Here is a 15,743-nt window from a genome sequence, read left to right on the forward strand (position 1 = left end):
TCAATAACTTATCAGTTACACATATTAGCAAACAGCCACCCTCGGAATTACAACATTTTTACCTGGGAACAGGGAAAATGCCCAAGTCCACAGTGTTTCATAAAAACAGCTAATTTCATGTTATTACAACATTTTTACACGGCAACAGGGAGAAGGGCAGTGTTCACAGCATTTCACAAAAACAGCTACTTTCATGTTACATCTCTAAAAATTTCAGATTTTGCAGTATTATTCTTTATCATTCATGCAAAATTTTCTTGTCTCTAATAATTAAGTGAACAGCAACTCTCATCCTCATAACCAAGTTGGTTTCCTACCCCAGTAACTGAATATCTCGAAACATTAATTCCCCAAAAAGCCCAAGTCTAAAACGTACCTGAACAGCATCAGTGGCACACTTGTTTGCAACATCAGCAGCATAAGCTTTGGCAATGGAAGCATGGTAAGAATTTCGACGCCCTTGATCAGCTTCCCAAGCAGAACGCATCCATGCCAGACGAGCAGTTTCTACTCCAATGGCCATATCAGCCAACATGAATGCTACAGCCTACAACAAAAAGAACTGACACTACAAATACTGAATTACCACTAAAGAATGAAACCACTGAAGTTTGGAGAAATATCAGACATACAGAGATACTTTGAGAATCATTCTGAACTTTGCTGTAAATGAGAACTTTTTTGAATCTTTTTAATAATTGTCAGAAATTCAAATCTTGGGCAATGAGAGAAATACAATGTTTATATGAATAACAGTGCATGGATGTCTAAACAGAACAATGCTCAATATCTTTTCTGAGTTTTCTTCTTACCTGGTGTTGTGCTATGGGTACACCAAATGTTTTCCTTTCCATTGCATATTTTGTAGCTTCATCTAGTGCTCTCTGTGCCAGTCCAACTGCACCTGCTGCAACCTAGAACACAATAATAAGTGCCTTTTATTAGCCACAGGAAATAGTCAAGGTGAGGTGGTTCTAGTCGGCCACTTAGTCACAAATTAGTATCTTCAACCATATGTATTTCTGCATTCTTAGACAGTCAAAATGGAATTTGTCAATAAGATCCCTCCATCATGATTGTGTTCTTGGCATCCTCTCACTACATGCATACTCTGCACCACTTAACAACATTACAGGACTACATTTCCAATAGACTGTGTGTCTCCATATATCGAATTTGGAGAAGAAAGAGTGTATTCTGAGTAGTATGTTGTCTTTGATAAGAGAGCATATTTTCATGGCTTTCATCTTCCATACAATCTGAAGGAAGAAAAAGAGGAATGACCTAAGATTACATTCAAAGTTCATACAACATAAAAAATTAACATAATTCAAGTTAGTTTGCAGAGACTGAGAAAGATTTGAGAAGATAGTGGACGGCAAAAAATGTATGTTGGGGGTTTGCCTGGGATAGGGGCAGTGGGGGAGGGGGGGGGGGGGGGGGGGGGGGGACTGACTCTGAATTAGGGATCTGTCTTCATCAAACAACTGTGTTAATAAAATATTTTTTGTCTACACTAGTTCCATTACATAATATTCCTGGAATGAAACACACATTTTAATTCAGAGAACACAGCATTCAAACTGTGTTTTTCCAACCAGTGTATGTTCCCTCAGTTAATAATATCTGCCTTACATTTCAGGCCACTATGTTTAGACACAAATCTCAAAACGCTAGCTTTTTTTCAAAAAGAGGTTTTCGGGAATACCTTTGTAGAACTGAAGCTAATTTATAGCTGGTTCCATTAGAAATGTGTAGCATCTAGGGGAACCTCTATATATAAAGACTGTATTTAAGTAGGAAACAACTATACTTGCTGTTTCCAGATGTCAAAGGAGTTTGATCACTATTAGTGACCTGCCATCTAACAATAGGAATTCACTGGAAATTGATGTATGGTGCACATCATCTACAGGAATGAGGGACACCTAATGAGCACTGTGAGCAGCAGAGCAAATGGCCACTGATTTGTTTGATGTCTGTGAGAGCATAAAGGAAGTGCTGAAGTATCTGAAGAAGCAAAGTCATCCAAAATAGTGTTTACTATCTTACAAATACTTACTCCAGAAAATATAAGAAATGTCTTTTATGATGGAAACTGTTTCAGAAGGCACTGATGATAAAAAGACCCAGTACTTTGTCACAAACAGCCCAGATCCGAAAGGGAATATTAAAGGAAAAAATTAACTCACAATATGGTACAGTAGTAGGTGATTAGCAGAGCAGAGATTCATGTAGATTACATTTTACCAGGTAGTATTACATTACTCAGAATACCGTATTTACTCGAATCTAAGCCGCACTTTTTTCCCGGTTTTTGTAATCCAAAAAACAGCCTGCGGCTTAGAATCGAGCGCAAAGTAAGCGGAAGTTCTGAAAAATGTTGGTAGGTGCCGCAACAACTAACTTCTGCCGTCGAATATATGTAGCGCTAAACAGGCTTGCTTTGCAGGCACAAAGATAAATACCGGCGCCAAAACCTCTGCGTCAGTAAATAAATTTAAAAAAAGGTGGAAGAAGAGCTTTTTTCTCCGCCCCGAGTTTCGACCACTGCATTTTCATACATTATCCAACGAAGTAAATACAAATTCCGTATTCTTCATCTTCGAATGTAGCATCATTTCAGTGTACTGAGAAAATCCGACTGGCAAGACTGTTTGGGGTTTTTGTCAATATGGCCAACTCTACATTCTGAATTTTTTCCTACCTCTGAGAAGAGATGGTTGCTAATAGGAACTTTTATGAATTGTGAATCACATGCAGTATTCTCTTCACCATAAGAATAATACGAATATAAACATTTTGCGATGTATTCTTTCGCGTTTGCTGCTATCTCATTTAAATCCTGACTGCCTAATAAACTACGAAACTAGAGTGAGACAACAGCAAACGCGGAAGAATATACATATCATGTCATGTTTATATTCGTATTATTCTTATGGGTAATAGTGATACAGTCAGAAATGAAGCATGGCAATTGACTAGATTTTTAAATCTAAGATGACTCTAATTTCTGTGCAGAAGGTAATGTGATGTACTAAAGAGGCGTCTGCAAAGACTTTCAAACGGGGAAAAAGTTTCGCTAAACTCTCGTGCAGAACATCTTCTATCATACGCAGTCTGTTATTTGGTTCTTGTTGATCATTATCAAAGAAAGCAGCAGTGTAAGTAACAACAAATAGCAGTCTCTTGACAAGGTTTCGCTAATGAGAAGATTCCTCTCTTTTTTAAAAAAATAATTGAAAGCAGCGGTAGCGCGCAGAAAAGCAAGCCATGCCGCGAGCGGTAACAGGCCGTAAACACGCACTATCAGAATGCGGCAAACAATGCATGACACAGTACAGTAATGCATTTTCAGCTTAGAGTGACGTAAACACCTATAACAAAAAATGGCGCTTATCAGATCAAAGAAAAATAAGCAATCCATTCAAACCAGACGAAGCACGTGAAAAAGGAAGGGTACCCGTATAAATACGGACGGAGTGCCTGACGCATAGCAATGGCTACCTGGTAAAGCTTAACTGCTAAGCTTACAACTCGAACCAAACTACTGTATCGTCATTCATTCGACCTAAATTGTGTCTCATATTAAAATGGACCAACTTTGTTTCGATTTGGAGGTGCGGCCTAAAACTTTTCTCTCCTCTTGAATTTCGAGTCTCGAATTTCAGGTGCGGCTTAGATTCGGGAAAATTTTTTTTCCTTCATTTCGAGTCTCATTTTTCAGGTGCGGCTTAGATTCGAGTAAATACGGTATTGGACATTTATTATGCTAATTTCACAAACTACTACTTATGGCACTTACGTATTAAAACACACAAGCAAGTTTTTGTTGCATAAAAGTGTGTAATAAGGATAATATATGTTATCTAGCTCTTTAATTTAAATAGTTGGTGATACTGGCAACAGTCTCAATATATTTACTCCCTTATTAGTGTTGTCAACAATCACCATTCAAGAAAAACAGTAACATTTAGAAATATAATGCCAGAAGGAGCAATGAGTTATATTATCTGTCATTCAGCCTTGGTGTGGCACAGAAAGGGATACGATATTTAGCCATTAAAATTGTTACTCCATGGAAGTATTTCTGAATGTTGTGTGTGTGTGTGTGTGTGTGTGTGTGTGTGTGTAGGATGAGACAGTGAGTGAAGGAGGGAGTGGGCGGGAGGGGGAGGGAAAGGGGGAGGGGACAGAGAGAGAAAACAGAAATGACACAGAGAAACTTACTGGTGGGCGTGTCTTGTCAAATGCTCCCATAGCAATTTTAAATCCAGCACCCTCAGCAATAAGGACATTCTCCTTCGGTACTCTGACATCTTCAAATGTGATTCCTCTCGTATCAGAACATCTCTGACCCATATTTATTTCCTGTAAAAGCAAAATTAAAAAAAATCATAAATAAATAAATATTTTGTACCGTCATTTAATCCAGCTCAAAGTACAAGAATTATTATCAAAGTGAAATAAAATTAAAAAATCTCAGTTTTCTATCAGTAAATGAGTTCTGTTTTCTGTATTACTTTTGTAACTTGAATGGCCATCTTATTTCAAGACCTAGAAATTACATTATTTCATCAGCTGCTATGCTCAACTGTGATTTTCTTTACCCATGAGATCAGTTTTTAAAATGAATAAAATACTTAAATTTTAGTTTCATTTAGCTTTAATTGTGTTTCACAATCAGTGGCCCCATTTAGAGGAATGAATATAGTATGAACCAAAACAAGACAAAATTGTTCAGCAAATATGGATTCCAAAATTCATACCATACCTTATGAGCTATGAGCACTCGTTCATCATCACTATTGTAAAACACATTTCTTCTACTGTGAGCTCTTTGCTTTACAAACTACCCACACAATTGAGAAAACAAATGACGACACATTCTTCTGTTAGGCCGGTATTACACTATCAGATTTCTTTGTCAAAGATTTGATCAAAGATGTGATCAAATATTCCGTCAAATATATTTGACAAAGATCTTTGACGTAGCACTAGAAGGGGGTCGTCATATTTTTTGTCAAAGTTCAAGATGGCTGATAACAACAACTTGTTATTAACCGCAGCAGTTGCATGTACCACAATTGCACTGTGTGCACATGCGGAAGAGAAGTGGGGGGGGGGGGGGGGAACATACCTGAGTGAAGCCGTGGGTTTTACAACGACACGATAAAAGCATTCAACAAAACTTGTTACGTGAGCTTATAGTGGAGGACGTCAAGTCGTACATCAATTACTTAAGAATGGATGAGCATACATTTCTGTATGTGCTCAGTGAAGTGTATCCTCATATCACAAAACACAATATTCACTTAAGAACTGCTACATCTGCAGAAGACAGGCTCACTGTAACACTCCAATTCCTTGCTATAGGAGAGGGTTGGGTTGGGTCTCCAATCTTCTTAATCTATTTTTGTATTCAGGGTGCCTCACACTGTAAAGTGCCTCATCAGCTTCATACATCTCTATTAATTTTGTAGTTGTCGGCACACACCAGTTGTATTTACCGTCAATGTTTATAAAAACACTACAGATGACAGAACGCTGCAGCGATGCTAGCGCTCCATGTGGTAACATGTCAGATTGCAGTGAACAGAAGACAAGCGACTTCTTTTATCAAATATACAGCGAGGCCCTAGATTTGATCAAATATTGGATGACATTTGACAAAGTTCCCTATTACACCATCAAATAGCTTTTACAAAGATTTTTGACAAAGAAATTTGATAGTGTAATAAGCCTTACTGTCCAAGGATACTGCTATAACTGAATCCGACAGCGATCAGGAATTGTCACAGCTGTCAGAGATTTACCATTACTCAAGGCCATCACCCACCGCTGTGTTACGATCAATGACAGTTCACAGCAAATGGTGCTGTTAGCAGACGCTATTCCCGTAAAACACACACCATGTCACATGATGGGTCCCCCCCAATTGCTGGCTGCTTTTAATGGCACTCCCCAGCCTGGAGCAGTCACTTCTACTGGGAAAACCCCTATAGAAACATTCATACACTAGCTTGTTATATTACGACAGTTGGCTATGTTTTTAGGGTTCCATGGACTTTGTTTTAGATGGTTGTATTAACAATGTGCCAAGTCAGTCCTCCATGTACTTGGTTTAATCATATGCATAAGTTTTGTGTGTGTGAGGAATTCAATAAATTGTGTTTGTGACTGTGCTGGAGATGTGATTCATGCATTATGGAGCTACCAGCCCATTTTATCCAGAATGTCCAAGAACACCTCACAAAGACATTTAATGGGAAATGGACTGATCAAGGAGGTCTAATACAATGGCCAGCTTGCTCATACAATCTTAACCCCTTGGATCTTTGATTGTGGGGACACTTGAAATCTTTGGTGTATGAAAGCCCCATTAATGATTTAGTACAAATGCTACAGGTACACATCAGCAATGCCTGCCAGTGTATCCATGACCGACCTGGAGTCTTTCAGGAAGTATGCCTAACTACAAATGGACACCGTACTGCACATCTCCTTTCATGATGGGTCATAAGTGCAGACTGTAGGTAATAGCAAGCAGATTACATAAGAAGCTCTGCTGTTTCACAGTAACAGAGCAATGTGCTCTGATTTGTTTACTGCATTCTTTGCGCTGTTTGTTACAGCAAAGAGCATTCAAGTAAAAGAAATGTTTCACAGTACATGAACAAGTGCTCACATCTCCTAAGGTAGTCATTTCAGAGCTTATGTTTACTGGATATTTCTTTGTTATTTTGGTCCATATTATCACCTCTCAAATATTGGAATAGTTTGTGAAAGCCATGTATTTTGAAAGTTTTTATAATTTTCCATGCCTTTGAACCTTATTTCATTTACTATTTTTTGTTATCATCATTTAATATATACTGTGTTGGATAGGTTCCTGAGTTTGTAACACTTCACTTCACTACATCAGTGCACCTTTGTATGCACAACTGAATGTTTATGATGCCTTGAAAGACCACCAGGTATACAAATATTTCTATTCTGCCATGTGACCTTATGAACAGCAAAATACATGACAAATGGTACATAAAAAGAATGAAATATATCACAGGGAATAAATCCAACATAGCATGTATTGAACACATAATTGAAACCGTACATGACATTGTTTAGGCTTAAGAAAAAGAAAAAATTAAGAAAGTTGCTAACTGTGATGAACTGGGAGAAATGCAAAAAGACTGTAACAGTTTGCTGGCAATTTAAAGTGTCCCATCTCTCTCTATATTTTATTAGGAGCAGGAAACGGTAAAAAAATAATGATTACCTGAACTCATCAAGAGAACGTATAATTTTATAACCAATATGATATGTAATCTTTAGTTCATGTTCTATACAGCATTAATCATCACTTATATTGCAACAAAATATGGCATCTATTGCAAAAGATTAAGCAAGTGTTTATCCTCCATATGCCAATATTCAAATTTTCTGGCCTTGAGAAACAAGTACAAGTAGAATTTGTTTAAAATAATGTATAATTTACAGAGAACCATAAATGTCTACTCATGTTTGAGAGTAAAGAGAAGACAATTCTCTCCCATGAAAATTAAAATAATTGCTTTACCTGTGCCATAGAAACATTTGAGAAGTCACATCTCATCTGCTTTGCCAACCCTATGAATGCGTCACATTCATTAATTTTTTTTTTTTTTTTTTTTTTTGTACAGAGTGTTTCAAAAAGATTCATACAGTTTCACAAGACCATCTTTCACTCAAATGGATAAATTTTAACTTATGCATTGAAATAAAGATTGCCAAGAGGTCATTAGTAAATTGCAAATCCCATTTGGGGGGGGGGGGGGGGGGGGGTGTCTGCTGTGACTAACCTGCTTGCTCATTCATTACATAATGTGCAATTAGTAGAGACTGCAATGACAACTCAGTACAGTTTTCACCAAGAGTATGGGACTGCACATTCTACAGCTTAAAGCCTTCGAAGAAAGCACCAGCACTTTCAAGACAATGGCTGTTTATGTAAGATGAAATCCAAAATCTCCACACATTCTCACTCAAGAAGTATAGTGCATTTAAAAGTTTTGCATATAACCTGCAAAAGTCAACTTGCTGTGCAAGCCAAGGGTTGGCCATCCCTCATGTGCGCATGACTAGAGTGCTTTTTGGTGATAATTGTGATTCAGACTATTCAAGCCCTCCATGATGGCAATAAACAACCATGTGTGGAGTGCCTTCTGAATTCATCTTAGGTATGATGGAAGATAACAGTTTATTTTCACATTCTTTGTTCAATGATGAGGCTATGTTCCATTTAAGTCAAAAAGTGAACCACCATCACAGTGTAACAATATGAGAAAACCAACAATCACCTATGATTTTTGAGAATGACAGAGACTCTCCAAAGCTTCATTTATTCTGAGCTGACACAAGATTTACAGTCTTGTCTTTTGTGGAAACAATGGTTACAGGGATACCTGATTATGTTTTAGATCTGGCTTTTCTGCAATTGTAAAAACAGGCTGAACATTTCATTTTTCCACAGGATGGAGCACCACTGCACTGGCACCATCTTGTAAGAGTATTTCATCGTCCTACATGCTTCCCCTTCCAACATCTTTGGGTGAACTACGACGCCACATAGCAGAATCAGTGAATGCAGTAAATCGAGACATATACATAAAGTAAAGAATTTGTTTATCAGCTGGATGCTTTTCATGCATCAGGTGGAGGGCACACTGGAATTTATGAAAAGTAAATCAAAACTTCAATTCTAAATATAATTTTGAGAAAGTAACAAGTATGTATATGAAGCTATATGAAAGAGGTACCTATTTACTTTGGATGGTTATTTTGAAAATAAAAACTTAAGTTCTACATGTAAGTTAAAATTTTCCCTAAATTTCTGTCTTCATCTGTGTAGAAAATAAATGCTTGTGAAATTGGATGAATCCTTTTGAAAGACCATGTATTATATAAAACACAGCTTGCTAATTGTATCATATTCATTCACAGCTGCTGATGTGAGAGGGATGGAAAATGTTTCTAAAAGAAGAATATGGGAGTTATTGCTGGGATCTGCACACCATTTTACACAGAACTTTGTCATGGCGGTAATTAAGGTGTTTACAATGAGAATGTTCAAGAAAGAATTTTAAATTCACCTTCTACAATTTTTAATGATACAACAGTATCAAACAGTTAACAGTAAATTCCTTGCCTTTTCTCTTAGTAACATGTTTCCGTGTCAACTTTCTCTATAAATAATTTAAATATAGAATTAGACCTTGTGTGCTTGTTACCTTTGTGAAATCACAATTATGTGTGTGGCATTTGTTCTTTCTAACATGTCGAAAAGAACAGACACTACAAATATAATGGTACTAATTATAACTTGATGATATCTTCAGTGTGGATGTACCTTAGATCTGACCTTTTAAAGGAATCGTGCAAGATGCTATGAGCAATGAGGATTGTGGACAAAGGGCACTACGAAGTAGTGTGAAGTTGAGAATATGGGTTGGACGGGAAGCGTTGTCAGATAGCCGAAGTGCGTCAGGTGACTGCTTGCATAAAGCAGGAAATCTAACTTCAACCCTGGTCCGGCACAAATTTGCACTGAATTATTTCAATGTCCTCGTCTGGCTGACATCAGTATTTCTCTTTCATCATGTAATTATGTAACTGCTATTTTATCACTTTTCACAAGCTGAAAGACTTAGGATGTGCACCATTCGTTATACAGATGCATTTAACGTTTTTAACAACTATCTAGGAACTCAGTGTTTTTCTTTTTTTATATATATTTCAGATCAGTTCAGTTCAATTACAATTTGAAAGTCTTCAATAAAGGTGATAAATGAGAACATGCTTTCATCAGCTGGAGAAAGTCTGATGCTCTTTTCACGATGCAAGGCATGCATATCTCTCGAGAATATAAGCAAGCCTTTTAAACCACAGTTACAAAGTATAACAAAAAACAACAGATTTCTACTTTCTGCCAGTAAGATTTTGCTTTTTAGTCACATGCAAGCAGGTCAGCCTCCAAACACTACATAATGCACAATCTTATTTCTTTATATCATCATCATTTTATTGGCAATTAACAGGGAAGCTCTACATAGGTTAGCAAGTGCCTCTGCAGATATTAGTGTCACTACTTGCTGATGTGACAGTCAAAAGATTCAATTCCTAGTAAGTGAACTACATTTTCCTGCTATGGGAAAGTGTGATTGGGAAAAAAAAAAGGCCAAGAAGGAGAAAGAGAATGAACAGGATAAAATAAAGCAAAGAAAGAAAGAAAGACAGAGGGGGAAAGAGAAAGGTGGGGAAAGGAAAGAAGAAGAGGGAAGAAGTGTGGATTGGGAATCTACCAATAAGAACCCATAGAAGGGCGCAAGCTTGTGCGCGTAGAGTATACAACACAACGAGCACACAGAACCTGAGACACACAGTGACTGGCTGATGCCTGGCCCCTATTACTCAACTCACTGAAACATCTGTCACAAAATAATTTTGATCTAAGTATAAAAATGTGCTTAAATTTCTGTTCAGATTCTAGATCATTTATTAATTTCTACCAAGTGAGGTAGAAATGTTTTGGTCATAATTATTATGTAATGGAAATGATAAATTAATAACAGCCTTTATTTTGCCAGTACTACGCTGCGTTGACAGAAGTCATGGGGTACCTTCTAATATTGTGACAGGCCTCCCTTTCGCCTGGAGTAGTTCAGAAACTCCACATGGCATGGATTCAACAAGCCGTAGGAAGTGCCCTGCAGAAATAATGAGCCATACTGCCTCTATAATCATCCATAATTGTGAAACTGTTGCCAGTGCAGGATTTTGTGCACAAACTGACCTCTTGATTATATCCATGAATGTTTGATGTGTTTCATGTCAGCCGATCTGAGTGGCCAAATCATTCACTGGAATTCTCCAGAATGTTCTTCAAACAAATCTTGAACAACAGTGGCCTGGTGGCATGGCACATTGTTATGGGAACATTAAGTCCATGAATGGCTGCAGATGGTCTCCAAGTAGCATTTCTAGTCGATGATTGGGTCACTTAGATGAGAGAATGCAAACCATTCCGCATAAATGCAGCACACACCATCACAGAGCAATCACCAGCTTGCACAGTGGCTTGCTGACAACTTGGGTCCATGGTTTCACAGGTCTGTGCCACACCCGAACCATACCATCAAGACTCATCTGACCAGGCCACAGTTTTCCAATCAACAAGGGACCAACCGATATGGTCAAGAGTCCACGAGAGGCGCTACAAGAAATGTCAGGCTGTTGGCAGATTAACTCCTGTCGGTCGTCTGTCACCATAGCCCATTAACGCCAAATTTTGCTGCACTTTCCTAATGGATATGTTCGTTGTATGTCCTACACTGATTTCTGCAGTTATTTCACTCAGTGTTGATTACTGGTTAGCACTGACAACTCTATCCAAGCACCACTGCTCTTAGTCATTAAGCGAAGGCCACTGGCCACTATGTTGTCCAAGGTGAGAGGTAATGCCCGAAATTTGGTATTCACACCATTATCACTGCAGATATCCGAATACTGAATTCCATGATAATTTTCAACATGGAATGTGCTGTGTCTCTAGCTCTAACTACCATTCTGCATTCAAAATCTGTTAATTCCTGTTGTGAGGCTATAATCACATCTAGAACCTTTTGACAAGAATTACTTGCATACAAATGACAGCTCCTCCAGTGCACTGCCATTTTGTACCTTGTGTACACAATACTGCTGCCATTTGCAAACGTGCATATTGCTATCACATGAGTTTTATCACCTCAGTATAATTTCCCAGGAAATAATTGTTTTTGTATATTCGTTCACATCAGTATCAATATAGAGGGTTTATACAAGGGTGATGTACTTGAGGACAATATTATGGAAATGGAAGAGGATGTAGATGAAGATGAAATGGGAGATGAGATACTGCGTGAAGAGTTTGACAGAGCACTGAAAGACCTGAGTCGAAACAAGGCCCCGGGAGTAGACAACATTCCATTAGAACTACTGATGGCCTTGGGAGAGCCAGTCATGACAAAACTCTACCATCTGGTGAGCAAGATGTATGAGACAGGCGAAATACCCACAGATTTCAAGAAGAATATAATAATTCCAATCCCAAAGAAAGCAGGTGTTGACAGATGTGAAAATTACCGAACTATCAGTTTAATAAGTCACAGCTGCAAAATACTAACGCGAATTCTTTACAGACGAATGGAAAAACTGGTAGAAGCGGACCTCGGGGAAGATCAGTTTGGATTCCGTAGAAATGTTGGAACACGTGAGGCAATACTAACCTTACGACTTATCTTAGAAGAAAGATTAAGAAAAGGCAAACCTACGTTTCTAGCATTTGTAGACTTAGAGAAAGCTTTTGACAACGTTAACTGGAATACTCTCTTTCAAATTCTGAAGGTGGCAGGGGCAAAATTCAGGGAGCGAAAGGCTATTTACAATTTGTACAGAAACCAGATGGCAGTTATAAGAGTCGAGGGGCATGAAAGGGAAGCAGTGGTTGGGAAAGGAGTGAGACAGGGTTGTAGCCTCTCCCCGATGTTATTCAGTCTGTATATTGAGCAAGCAGTAAAGGAAACAAAAGAAAAATTCGGAGCAGGTATAAAAATTCATGGAGAAGAAGTAAAAACTTTGAGGTTCGCTGATGACATTGTAATTCTGTCAGAGACAGCACAGGACTTGGAAGAGCAGTTGAACGGAATGGACAGTGTCTTGAAAGGAGGGTATAAGATGAACATCAACAAAAGCAAAACAAGGATAATGGAATGTACTCAAATCAAATCGGGTGATGCTGAGGGGATTAGATTTGGAAATGAGACACTTAAATTAGTAAAGGAGTTTTGCTATTTAGGGAGTAAAATAACTGAGGATGGTCGAAATAGAGAGGATATAAAATGTAGACTAGCAATGGCAAGGAAATCGTTTCTGAAGAAGAGAAATTTGTTAACATCGAGTATAGATTTAAGTGTCAGGAAGTCGTTTCTGAAAGTATTTGTATGGAGTGTAGCCATGTATGGAAGTGAAACATGGACGATAACCAGTTTGGACAAGAAGAGAATAGAAGCTTTCGAAATGTGGTGCTACAGAAGAATGCTGAAGATAAGGTGGGTAGATCACGTAACTAATGAGGAGGTATTGAATAGGATTGGGGAGAAGAGAAGTTTGTGGCACAACTTGACCAGATGAAGGGATCGGTTGCTAGGACATGTTTTGAGGCATCAAGGGATCACAAATTTAGCATTGGAGGGCAGCGTGGAGGGTAAAAATCTTAGAGGGAGACCAAGAGATCAATACACTAAGCAGATTCAGAAGGATGTAGGTTGCAGTAGGTACTGGGAGATGAAGAAGCTTGCACAGGATAGAGTAGCATGGAGAGCTGCATCAAACCAGTCTCAGGACTGAAGACCACAACAACAACAACAACAACAACAACAGTATCAAACAAACAACAAAAATAACAAACAGATACAAAAATTTTACTTTATATACTGTACTTCAGATAACTTTAAGGGGACATTGTATGTGCTACGCTGCCAATGTTAAATTATCAAATTTTGTGACCCATTATCTTGGAAACTTTTTAAGACACAAACTTACAATTTTCCATAATTATTGAGTGCACCTTTCTAGATACATTGAACAACAATTACTACTAAAATTGTATTGAGGGGCATAATATATGTTTTTTTCAAACACTCAATTTTTTGACAGAATTTTGTAAATAAATGAACATATAAAACAACTAAGGATATTTTAATTATTCTAGTTCTGTGTGTGTTGAATTTCACACTTTGCATGCTGTGAAAATTTCATGTGTCTACCATCAGTATTTTTTTAGAAAACAGGTAACTTATTGCAAAAAAATGTGGTTATACTGAAGTTTAAAACTTTTTTTATCACAAATTCTTATACGGACTTACATTTCTGCGTCTTTTATGCACTAGAATTGCCCTTGCCCATAGTCTGTGTCTTCTTCAAAGTCATAACAGCCCAGTGCTTGCTTCCTCCCTTTCTTTCTTGCTTCTTTTGTCATTTGCTCAGCAGCTAACTCTGCTTCAGGTACACGAAGTCCTTTAGCTGTGTTCTGTCCAAATCTTACCCCTAACTTCTCCATAATCGTAAGTCTTTCATAGTTGCCACCATTAAAAGTTATTACAGCATCAGCCACTGCTAACTTTAGAGTCATACACCCAACAAATACATTTTTAGGCACACCACACAACATTATTGAGGGACTCATTCACATTCTGGGTCTTCCCATGTAAACACTTCTTTAGTAGCTCAGGGTCTGCCAAATCTCTGTAAATAGGTTTGATTGCCTGCATTATTGCCAAAGGAAGAGAATGTTTATGTGTAAATTCATGCAGAGTGCCAGAAATTTCAGCTTGCCTATATTTATACCAAGAGTTTGGTGGAGGTGGACACAAAGCATGACATGGCTTTTCATCGGTTGATGTTCGATGAAAGGAACTGCTCACATATCTGTTACCAGCAAATTTGCATTTCTTGAAGTTACTTTGATGCTTAGTCATTTCACTTATGTATAAAAAGCAATAGAAATTAGCTTGTTACAACAATAGCTGATAATCACACTACTTTCAACAAAAACTACTATCAGAAACAAAGGACTGATTTGTTTATTCGTAATGCCAACTTCTGAGACATAGCAGTAGGCACAAAACAAAGCAATTCACAGCCTTCCAGACTGTGTAGTTCCCAAGATATGACTGCTCAACTGTGGCAGTATGTGCGTAGCTGTGAAATTTGACAGTCACACGTCAACAATCAAATTATTATTTGAAGGTCTCACAACTGTCTGATTTTAATGTATTATATACCAAAATGTTCAGGAAAGTTCAAAGTACGTTATGGAGTAGAAAACAGAAAATGTCAAATTTCAACAAATTTCACGTACAATGTACCCTTAAATAATTATTTACTACATCCAATATACTGAATGCGGATAGGCAACGAAGAGTTCAGATCTCCTGTAGAACAATGGAATTTCAGTTTATCATTTGGAAACCTGTTAAACGTTTTGCGACAGCAAGTGGGCTGTGATCTTCAGCTCTTGTTACTCTATCTCTGTTTTATGTGCTTGAATGATGAATGTCTCTTTGTACTCATGCTCTTTTCTATATTCTCTTATGTAGACCATTAGCTTAAGAACATACACAGAATTAATGGATAGTAAATTATATTTCATGAAACAGTTCCTGCAGAACTGATATTTATTTACACAGGTAATTATTCCACCTTATCTCTTCTGGAGTGTGGATTCCCTATAAACCAAGTTGAGTGCATGTGACCCAGCTCAAATCTCAATTCCATACAGTGGATGTAAGTAGATTAATCTGTAGTAGATTTGTTTTACAACAGGTGTTATTAAAACTTTTAGTAAGTAAATATTGCAGCTGATAAGTTTAAATATGTACTTGATACGTTCTTTAAGATACTCATCCATCATGATGCCTCCTAAAAAAGTGTGTGTGTGTGTGTGTGTGTGTGTGTGTCAGATTTTCCACTTAAAACAGTAGTACAGCATTTACGTAGGGCTGGGATGGATTACAATTAAACAAAACTTTGTAATAGTTATTTTGTCAATATTCAGTACAGGTCTACGTATGCCCAGGTCTTCTATAACAAGACCGAAATTCTCCTCATTATTTTACACTACTAACTGTTCTGTACAGTGCCAGCTAGTATCAACAGCAATATTCGCC

The 15,743-nt window shown here is 37.7% G+C and overlaps 1 protein-coding gene and 1 long non-coding RNA gene across 4 annotated transcripts in view; one reads left to right on the forward strand and one right to left on the reverse strand.

The window, feature by feature from the left end:
• The window catches only part of LOC124612237, a 31,270-nt gene extending 21,910 nt beyond the window's left edge, over nucleotides 1-9,360 (forward strand). For all 3 annotated transcript variants that reach the window (XR_006979515.1, XR_006979512.1, XR_006979514.1), the window contains exons 2-3: nucleotides 8,513-8,721; nucleotides 8,983-9,360. This is a non-coding gene — a long non-coding RNA (uncharacterized LOC124612237). The remainder of the gene's footprint in view (nucleotides 1-8,512; nucleotides 8,722-8,982) is intronic.
• The window catches only part of LOC124612222 (probable medium-chain specific acyl-CoA dehydrogenase, mitochondrial), a 101,077-nt gene that overhangs the window by 7,718 nt on the left and 77,616 nt on the right, over nucleotides 1-15,743 (reverse strand). The window contains exons 8-10 of the mRNA XM_047140311.1: nucleotides 4,231-4,371; nucleotides 813-914; nucleotides 377-547 (exon numbers count right to left, since the gene is read on the reverse strand). Of these exons, the coding sequence (XP_046996267.1) occupies nucleotides 377-547; nucleotides 813-914; nucleotides 4,231-4,371 (414 nt within the window). The remainder of the gene's footprint in view (nucleotides 1-376; nucleotides 548-812; nucleotides 915-4,230; nucleotides 4,372-15,743) is intronic.

Source organism: Schistocerca americana, chromosome 1 (genome assembly GCF_021461395.2).
Source record: "Schistocerca americana isolate TAMUIC-IGC-003095 chromosome 1, iqSchAmer2.1, whole genome shotgun sequence".
Lineage (NCBI taxonomy): Eukaryota > Metazoa > Arthropoda > Insecta > Orthoptera > Acrididae > Schistocerca > Schistocerca americana.